Source organism: Punctularia strigosozonata (genome assembly GCF_000264995.1).
Source record: "Punctularia strigosozonata HHB-11173 SS5 unplaced genomic scaffold PUNSTscaffold_6, whole genome shotgun sequence".
NCBI lineage: Eukaryota > Fungi > Basidiomycota > Agaricomycetes > Corticiales > Punctulariaceae > Punctularia > Punctularia strigosozonata.
The window spans coordinates 1,639,871-1,650,041 of NW_006767438.1; the positions used below are offsets into that span (position 1 = coordinate 1,639,871).

The 10,171-nt window shown below is 50.8% G+C and overlaps 3 protein-coding genes across 3 annotated transcripts; 2 read left to right on the top strand and 1 right to left on the bottom strand.

Moving 5' to 3' along the window:
- Positions 1–635: 635 nt before the first annotated feature.
- Positions 636–2,014, top strand: PUNSTDRAFT_134388 (uncharacterized protein; the record flags this gene model as incomplete). The annotated part of the gene is made up of 7 exons (XM_007383861.1): positions 636–822; positions 874–1,038; positions 1,094–1,205; positions 1,265–1,493; positions 1,546–1,718; positions 1,780–1,873; positions 1,925–2,014. 7 exons carry the CDS (start codon positions 636–638, stop codon positions 2,012–2,014), a joined length of 1,050 nt encoding a protein of 349 aa, XP_007383923.1.
- Positions 2,015–3,229: 1,215 nt separating this feature from the next.
- On the top strand, positions 3,230–5,218 carry PUNSTDRAFT_113684 (cytochrome P450; the record flags this gene model as incomplete). The annotated part of the gene is made up of 8 exons (XM_007383862.1): positions 3,230–3,460; positions 3,507–3,980; positions 4,035–4,173; positions 4,222–4,311; positions 4,362–4,665; positions 4,728–4,814; positions 4,873–4,995; positions 5,047–5,218. 8 exons carry the CDS (start codon positions 3,230–3,232, stop codon positions 5,216–5,218), a joined length of 1,620 nt encoding a protein of 539 aa, XP_007383924.1.
- Positions 5,219–7,143: 1,925 nt separating this feature from the next.
- PUNSTDRAFT_44627 (uncharacterized protein) lies at positions 7,144–9,055 on the bottom strand (the record flags this gene model as incomplete). The annotated part of the gene is made up of 9 exons (XM_007383863.1): positions 7,144–7,212; positions 7,300–7,508; positions 7,623–7,657; positions 7,742–7,782; positions 8,087–8,191; positions 8,251–8,520; positions 8,581–8,714; positions 8,764–8,868; positions 8,929–9,055. The coding sequence occupies 9 exons, from the start codon at positions 9,053–9,055 to the stop codon at positions 7,144–7,146; spliced, it is 1,095 nt and encodes a 364-aa protein (XP_007383925.1).
- Positions 9,056–10,171: the final 1,116 nt, after the last annotated feature.

A 10,171-nucleotide genomic window follows, 5' to 3' on the forward strand; every position in this document is an offset into this window, starting at 1 on the left:
GGACTTATAATTTGCTCGTGCGCGAACGCAGCTGAACCAGCCTGTTGAGGGTGCTGCCTGTACTTGCTTCGCGTTCGATTGCAGTTCCGTGGGAATGTTCCTGTTCACACAAGAATGCCGGCACATTGGCATCCACCATTGGCTGCGCAATGATTGCGGCACTTGTGACTATAACAAGGCAGGATTAAGGTTCAATGCAGGTGTCGTGGCAGTTATCCGCTATGTTTTGGCTGTTCAATCTCGTAACAGCTCTCTCCGATGCTGAACAGCACCTCAGACGCATGTAGCTTTTCGCTATCACTCTCGGAGCAAGCACCTTATGCGGACGGACTCCTCCATGATAGGGCGGTGTAATAGCCAAGAATGGAATCGTATTACTGAGTGACGAGATGCAGTCGTGATGACAGCCCTCTTCTTGCGCGGGATCCGAGAAGTCCGGTATGTACCAGTCACTTCTCTCACCGAAACGCGTGGTAGCGTGGAATACAACGGAGAATATCCATGCCTTCTACTGCCACCGATTACAGATACGCCCAGTTTTCACGCCGCGCTGTGCCTCGGGCATCCTTACATATTCAAGTACGCACCTTGAACATGCCACGATCACGGCAACTGCTCCCGTCAGGGTTACCGCTATGATCAATCTTCAGACTTCCTTCCTCGGTTCAATGTCCGTTGTATCGCACATCCTTGATCTACGCTACAGCGATCCAAGCTACCCCCTGCAGGTAGTGGCTCGCAGGTTTACACCCAAACCACCAACTTCGTCGGGAGATAACGTCAAGCAGATATCGCTCCTGCTCGCTCATGCGGTAGGCTTGAGTGCGGTACCTGATATTTCCTTAGATATACCAAGCTCAACTACTCATGTAGGCACCGAGCACTATATCCCCTTTATCAAGCGGCTCTTCGAGGCTTGTAACGAGGCAAGACCTCACGATGTCCACATTCGCTCTCTTTGGGTCGTAGACAGCCCGAATCACGGGGATGCTGCTCTTCTGAACACATCGATCCTCGAGACACAGTTCTCATCGAAGTGTGAGTTTTCTGGCAGCTTTGAAAATGTACATATATGTACTTACCATGATGTAAGTTCCATGCAAGACGTACTCTGAGGCTATCACGCAGGTGGTACAGCATCTGCTGAGTCCGGAGGAGCGCCTTGAGCTCATCGGACTGGGCCATTCGGCGGGCTCAGGGGTTATGTACGTTATCTGCTCATGCTCCAACGAATAATCGTACTGAATGTTACGTCCATTGTCAGAGTGGGGACGGCGCTTGATTGCCCAAGTCCATTTAAATATCATATATTCATTGAACCAGGCTTTTGGACTGCCGCTGCAAATCCTATCTGGGACGTGGTGATGGCTCGACTTCAACAACTTTCGAAGTATCGCAAGCCAAGTTGGCCCACTATAAAGGAAGCAATGAACGACTTAACGCAGCAGAAGCCCTACAGCACCTTCAGCGCGGAGGTTCTTGATCTGATGCAGGTGAATCATACTTACTGTTGAGGTAAGACACAAGTATTTGACGCCGCTATAGGATACCTCGTTTGTAGAGAGTCCTCAGGGCGGAGTTACTACAAAGACGTCAATCAGTCGCGAGATGGCTAGTATGAACTCCTATGATGAAGGTGTCGTGCTCTCCGAGCTTGCAGTCGACCTGTCCAAGTCAATACCGACGTACATGCTTCAAGGAGAGCGCCGAGACTTCTGGTGTGCTTCATTTTCATCCCATAAATTTACTTCTCTAGTCTAAAAGGTCGTCTTGTTATAGGCCTAAGCCACTCAACTCCGTTATTGAGGCGACGGTGAGCGGCAACAGTGCTTCAATGCGTTCCGTGCAGGTAATCCCTGTCTGTAGCCACTACGTGCGTGGGGCGTTTTTTGGGGACTCGGTAGCTGCTGACACTCTGAATTAGCCTCCTCAAGAGAACGTCGGTGTGACGGCAAAGATGGTGTTGGATATTCTGATCAGTATTCAATCTTCTGCGCAAGCTACGAGGTTGTAGACGTTCAAATTCCATCTTCAAATCGGGATCTTATGGGTCATCATCAGTAATATCAGCGTCATCCACCGACAGACCGAAAATCGGAAGTCTCTCGGTTACAAGCTATGAGAAGTGGACAATGTATTGAGTGTATTCTTACAGAGACATGAGGCCGCGATTGGCTTGGATAGGCGAGATTACACGTGTACCTGAGCGAGCCAGATAGTTTACCGTACTTTCAACGTCACTCAAATTGCAATCTCACCCCATTCTACGGATAGCCCCGCACAGTGAAAAACTGGTGTGAATGAAGAGCCAGTGTCCTATTTCTTGCCAGAGAGTCAACATCTGAAAGCAGTGTCTGAAAACAATTCAGGGGGGGGGGGGTAGGGACACGCACAACTTCTCCATCTCATGACTGCATTTACAGCACAAACCCTGCGATATACTTGTCTACTTCTTCCACCAATTCTTCCGCCATCTAAGATAGTGTACCGCGCTTGACGCAGTTGTTCTTGCATCTTTTCGCATTATCAGAAGCCCGTGAGTATTCGGTACCGTAAGTGAAGAGACGACGACTTCGACTGCCCCTGGCCTCACACCCGACTGGGTAATGCTGGTACCGCAGTGAAAGCTATGAAGCAGGGAAAAAGGGTGATGTTCTTTGTTCGAGACGGATATGGAATGAAAAATGCCGGCCAACCTGAATAATTACCCATGATGAATCGCCTGATCCCCTGTGTCGTAATCACAATGGAAGCAGCTGCACTACATCCATCGGCGTGTTCTCGGCTCATATTTGTAAACCGGTGTTACGTAGCGTGTTCGAGGACGCTGATAAGGTCCCGGGATGTGAAGATATGAGCACATGGGCATGATGCAGCGAGCCTTTCAAGCACACGCATACAGCTTCCGTGCGCGGCGACTGCATGGCATCTCAAATCTGAGCGCACTACGATGATGTACCGCAATCGGAACTGATGCACGATTCCTAGATGGAATTATATTAAGACATTTGCGTGACTACGTCAAACGTGCAGTCAACCCGCAGAAGGGTGACATTTCACGTGCATATGGCATTGCTATGTATAATCAATGATTGTGTTGCAGCAATCATCGGGAATTCTGGGGGGTTCCCCGTGTCAAAATTGACATAAGTACAGCCATATTCAAGTGACAGCAACTCAGCACGAGCTGCCCTTCTACTGGAGTCCGAACATCCCAATCACAGGCACTATGATTTATTCCATCTACGCGACGCTAGCGTTGATGATATATGTTATCTGGAGATTTATCAGGTTCAACATTGCTACACTTGCCTCGCCCTTGAGGAATCTTCCCGGCCCTTCAAGCTCCAGCTTCATCTACGGTAATTTCCTAGAGATCTGGAACGCCGACATGTCAGCATTACACGAAGAGTGGGTGGATAGGTACGGAGTAACTTATGCGTACAAAGGATTCTTCAGTGTAAGCGATCAAGCTCTCGCCGTTATCTGTTCTCACCTCTTTCCAGCGAAGCAGGTTGTTCACCCTCGACCCCGCCGCCCTTGGTTATATTCTCAACAATACTAGCACCTTCCAGAAGCCGGACGTAGTGCGCCACTATCTTGGACTGATTTGCGGCGAGGGGGTGCTTGTAGCCGAAGGAGACGAGCATCGCAAGCAGCGACGCATCATGAACCCTAGCTTTGGTTCTGCTCAAGTTCGTTCGTTGACTAGCATTTTTGTCGACAAAGCCGCACAGCTGCGGGATATATGGCTCATTCAAGCGTCGACTGATGAGCCCGTCCGAATAGACGTGTTGTCCTGGCTGGGTAAAGCTACGCTGGACGTCATAGGTCTTGCCGGGTTCGACTACGATTTTGGGTCTTTGGAGAAAGACGGAACGAGCGAGCTCAGTGAAGCTTTCTCTGTCGTCTTTCGTGCTGGTCAGCAACTCAACATTCTGCCTATCCTTAAGGCAATTATTCCTCCGCTGAGAATATTAGTATGTCAATTTTCTTGCGTCGCTAAACACCTTCCGCTCATCCTGCGTTCAAAGCACACTTCCCGTGACAGGAAAGTGCGCTTTGCTCAGGATACAATGACTCGTATTGGAGTGCAGCTCATAGAGCAAAAGAAGGCGTTTGTTCGCGCGGAGAAAACCACGGATGAGAACATACACAAGGACGACGTAAAAGGTGGGTATTATTGGTCAAGTAAACGCACATACTAAATTGCCTATGTAGGTCGTGATCTTCTCAGTCTCCTCGTGCGCGCCAACCTCGCCACGGATATTCCTGATAGCTATCGCATGAGCACAAAGGATATAGTGGCCCGTGAGTTCTCGCGTATCATTGGTGATCGTCGTCTCACCAGCGTGCATTAGAGATTCCAACGTTTCTCGTGGCAGGGCACGAGTCGACGAGCATCGGAGTTGCATGGGCTCTTTTTGCCATAGCACAGCACCAGGGAGTGCAGAAGAAGCTACGAGAAGACGTCCTATCGCTTACGTGCGATAATCCTAACATGGACGAGCTACAAGCCTTGCCGTATCTCGACGCCGTTTTGCGCGAAACAATGCGGCTTCATGCACCTGTTCCGAACACAGTTCGAGTGGCAACTCAGGACGACGTGATTCCCCTCAGTACACCGTACATAGACCGTTATGGCGTCAAAAAGACGACTATACGGTGAGCATAGGGTGTCAACAATACGGCTCACATATTATTAAGTTTTTGGTTTTTGGTTTCAGAGTGCAGTCAGGAGATGCCATATATATTCCCATACTCACAATGAACCGTCTCAAGTCTATCTGGGGGGAAGACGCTCACGAGTTCAGGTGTGTGAGCCGTGTATCCTAATATAATCAGCGCTCCATAACGAGATCTTGATCACAGACCGGAGCGCTGGATTAACTCCGTTCCTGGTACGGTCTCAGAGGTTCCGGGAGTATGGAGCAACCTACTCTCGTTTCTAGGAGGGCCACGCAACTGCATAGGCCACAAATTCTCCGTGATAGAGTCAGTTTCATTGTATCCTTTCGGCGTACATTCCTGATGCGTAAGGTTCAGGATGAAGGCTATTATCTTTGTGCTTGTACGCGCGTTCGAATTTTCTCTTGCAACAAAGCCAGAGGATATCATCAAGAAATGGGCCATTGTAGCCAGACCGGTTGTTGCGAGCGAACCAAATGAGGGTAACCAGCTGCCGTTGCTTGTGAGGCCGTACAGATCAGCACAGTAGCGCGCATCGCATCTGTGGAGTTATATAGCTTGTATGTGAGCTCATATACTACCTTATATATTGTAACGCAGCTGTGTAACATCAGCTAGATGTGTCTTGTACAATATTTTATCGACGACGCACAGTGGCGGAGCAAAGGAGAGGGGAGAGAGGGCGGAAAACATTCGTCACCTTGTTCGTCATGTACGCGTTCAGGACTTTACTCTTACGCGATACGAAGGGACAGCTCACTCATACCTGTACCGCATCTACAGGCCATCGACGGCGGCGGCCGAACCGCTCACGATGACGATCTGTGCAGGCTTCGCCGGCGCGTCGACTCGGACGTCCGAATGCGTCGCCGCGTTCACGGACAGCGCCGGCCAGCTCACGGCCATTCCACTGTGAGATTGCCCTGTCGTGCCACTCCCCACCGATCGCGCGCTCATGTTATGGCTAGCCCGACGACGACCGACTCCGTCGAGACTCTCAACTGCTTCGGCGACGGCTGCGAGCTCGTGTCAACCAACAGCCTCGGGCAGCTCACCACCTCCGTCCAGTGCGTATAATGTCCATCCGTTCCCTTTCATTTTCCCTCTTTTCCCCCTTATCTCCCCCGTTCTCCCAACGCGGACCTGCGGGTGCCGGGCTGCCCCGAGCCAAATCTATCGATCCCGCGCCTTGCACATAGATTGAACGACCATCGCCATCGAACAAACCCTCAGGCATCGGACCAAACTGACGCATTCCGGTTAACCCAGGTCCCCGGGCGCGAAAGCTACCAGCACCCCCGGCTTCTTCTCCGGCACGCATACAATCTGCGGAGACGCCCAATGCTGGGCCGCCGTCCCGATGTAAGCCGTCTCTCACCACCCGCGTCCTCCCTTACTCCCCACTAAAGCGGTTCTACTCCACCCAGCTCGCGTACGACATACTACGCCACGGGAACCGTCGCCGTGACCGCCCCCGGTGCCGTCGCGAGCTCGAGCTCTCCCCCTCTCGACGCCGTCTCCTCCGGCGGCTCGAATAGCACCTTCACCATGATCGTTCCCGCCGTGGTCGGCACCGTCGGGGGCCTGCTCCTCCTCATCCCCGGCGCGATCCTCTACATCCGCTACCGCGCCCGCAAGGACGCGCCCTTGCGCGAGTGGACGAAGAACCCCAAGCTCGACCTCGTCCCGCCCGGTCAAGCCAGGCGCGCGCGAGATGTCCGAGGCCGAAGTCGACGATCTCCATCGCAACGCCTTTGTCTAAACGCCACGCCCCCGCAAACCTCGATAAAACTACCGCTTTTTCTTTCCTCACGTGCGTTCGTGCTTTAGTCTACGTTTTGTCCCCATAGGCATGTCGGCTGACGTGCGTTTTGGTCTCCCTTATTGTGCAGTCAACGCTGCTGTGTAACATTATTCACGCCCTCCCGTCCACGAACTCGTCCAATGCTCCCCGATCTCTTTCAGGCTCCATGTTGTGTACCGGACCCGCTCACGACGCTCTCGCTCACAACGTGTACAGAGGGGGTTTAACCCTAGTCGCGAGACGTAGATAAGTAGCCTAGCCGACTGCGTTGTTTGTACAATAGATGTCTCAACGAGGCAAATGACATATCACTGCCTATTTCCCAGATTTCCTCTTCATGACGTAAGTATCCTCGGCGCCAGTCGTCGCACACAACACCCACGAGCTCGCGGATCGGCCCAAGAAACCTGCCCGTCTGCGGTCCAGGCACCTCGAACTCACTGCCAGTGTATCGGGAGTTAGACAATTTCTGCGCGGAAGTTATCTGAGGTGCACGCTGATACTAGTAGCACCCGTAGCAACGATCAGGGTACCCAAGTTTTTCGAAGGAAGTACACTGACCCTCATCAGCCTCTATCTTGGAGGTCTCCTGACGTTGCGCTGTACATTTAAGCTAAAGTACGGTTCGTCTTGTTTATTGGGAATGCTATCTATGAAGATGCCTGGTCTTCGTTGATTACACGCATCCATAATCCTGTCGTACTAGCAATCACTCTCGTCTGATCATAAATCATCACATAGTCAGATACATGGAAGCCCATACGATACGTGTTGCAACACCCATGCAGCTAGCCTATGCCACTCACACACCGTCCGCTCTTCCTCCTTTCATCCATGAGCTCGCGCTCTTCTGTATAACGCGTGTTTCGGAATCTATTTCTTCGGTAATGCGCACTTCCATGGGGTACAAGCCACCTCCCGGAGGGCGAGATACTTGAGGGCTGAATACCGTAGGCGCTTGCAGTACTGTGGCACTGAGACCAATGCGCACCATGATCATGCCGAACGAGATTCCCTGGTATAAGTCAGAAGATTGTCCATTGCAAAGAGAGTGAACTTGCAATCAAAGAATTGAGCTATTTCACGACTTGTCAGCGGGAGCGGAATGAAGGAGTGGAATAACAAGTACCATTGTAATCGACATGAATTGCACGTTGGACTTGACTGCGAACGAAACCAGGGTGATTATGTTGATGATGCTGCGATGTGGTCAGCTCTCATTGACGATGTCATATGAGTCGGACTCACCCCAGTATCAAAGCGCTCTCGATTGCGACGGGTATGAGTGGCTGAAACATGATGGAGATCAGTGTCGTCCACTCGCTCTTGAGCGGATCCGACGAATAGCAAGGGGTGCAGTAGTAAAGCCTCTCATGTCACGATCTCGTTTGAGAATACGATAGCTGATCAGAGCTTCGACATGTCAGATATTCGAAGCAAAGATAATAGTGTTAGTCTCACCTGCCTGTATGATGTTTGTACTGAGTCTATCAGTATCGGTCCGTCTCAGGTACAACGCCCGAAGTCAGTTACCTAAGAGCGAGCACGAGGGCACTCATGGTCCAACTGCGACGCTTGTCAGTAAGATATTACCTTACTAGAAGCATGACTATGTACCGGCCGATCGAGCTCGTAAAGATGTCTGTCGCTGTCTTGTACCGCGAGTAGGCCACCACTTCTCCAACACCACAGACTTGTCTGTGAATTAGCGAGGATAACTACGAGATGCGCTGATAGGCTCAACTGAATAGGCCCACTGTAGACAGAGATGGTGGCAGCAAGTTTACTTCCGCTCCGTATTGAATAGACACGATAGGTCTGAACATCGCTAGTTTAGTCAGGAATTTGGTGATATAGTTTTTGTGTACCAAAATCATGTCCATAAATACTCCTTCTTCCATAACAATTGCAAGTTTTGCAACATTCCGCGGTTCAGACAGTCGAAAAAAGAAAAACAGAGACCCCTCCGGCGCGCTTTTACGACCAATAAACGCACTCCATATTCTGGACAAATCAATAATCCAGTGCTGCAAACAAGTGACATAATTAGCGCGTTGACTTGAGATATAGAGCGCTCTATTTATCACCGTAGTCAAGATAAGAGGCATGGATGTTATGATGAGCAGAATCAGCCTTGTCGTTTTATTGTGGCCGTACTCAAACTTCCGCTTAGGGGACAGAAGTAGCGTTATCGTAGCAAGGAGTAATGTTGTTGAGCATCCTGAACATACTCTCAGTAAGGGATAACTCGTTTTAAACATCCAACTCACCGTATAGAACCGATTCTCCCACAAAGCCAGCGAGTTTGCCTTCATCGACCGTGAATGAAGACGAAGACATTTGACCACTGCTACGTAGGTCTCTTTGGGTTCTATCTACGTCCGAGCGCCAGGGAGGGCACTTGTAGCTTCTTTGAGATTAGGACAGCAATGAACCTTTCGGAATCTGTGCCCAGTATTTAGGGTTCCGCTGTCGTGGGAGCGCAAACTCCGGACCAGCGCTAACCCTGAATGCTTCAGGATTTACCCCATCCGCTCCACAGAACGTTACCGATTGCATCATAGTAAGATGAGCACTGAATTATATCCTTCAAAATTTAGTATATCCCATGATATTCCTTAGACATTTAAGCGACTATGGTTGGCACCAGGTTCCGACGATGCAGATTCGCAAGAATGTGGGGAATGTTGAGACATTCGAGAGATGGATCCGAAGTATCAGCATGTGAGCCGGGTGATTAGGATCAAGACACAGCATTCTATCTCAGGTCCATACGAGATGATGATTGCTGTCAGGCAGACAAGGAGCATGTGCTTCAGATCAAGGGAAAAAACATGTATCAGACTGTGTGCCACACTCAAGCCGGTGGTTTTGTCACGATAACAAGGACGTAGATTTTGACGAGACCTCCGGCTACGCGGTCGCGGAGATTGACATCTAGAAATTGTCACGCTTGCTCAATACGGAAACACGCTCGCCAACTAATAATGCCGGTGTTCTTCGGACTCATACTCCACCTCAACCACCCCTTCGGCACGTCGTTGTTAGGTAGAACTTGCCCCGTCAAATGATACACCTTTGAGGCCTTGCCGAAGGGGGATTTACCCATTTTCCGGGTATTTCCCGCCCCCCTTGCTTTTTGGGCGGCCCATCCTCAGGTGCATACCCAGCAGGGTTGGGTATTGCGGGGACGTCTCATATTGGTCTGCGCTCTAGTGGGACGTCGTCCCCATCTGGCGGGACCCACCAACATAGACCCCGGACCATGTGCCGCTGACGTGCCGAGCAACTCGGGCATAATGTTGCTGGCAGCCGAATCGGTCGCAACATATACTGTCGTCACGTGGACGCTGAACTCATTCCGTGCACGCGCCCTCTCTCCCCAGTTTCTGCATCATAATAACTTATCATCTACGTACTCAGGCGATTTCCGCATTCTCATCTCGCTACGGTATGTCTAGCGTCTTCTCAACCACCTTAGAGAAGCGTGTTTTGACATTAGGCAGGTGCACGTACGTCAGGGGTCCTCTATTGCTGAGGGTAAGTCCCCATTCGGCCCTTTCAGCACGTTTGCAGCTCTTGAGATCAGCCAGACATTTGATATTTGCTAGGCCCCACAGGATGTCATGTCACGCAGAGAATAATGAATACGATGCGACGATTAAGGCGCCGATCTTG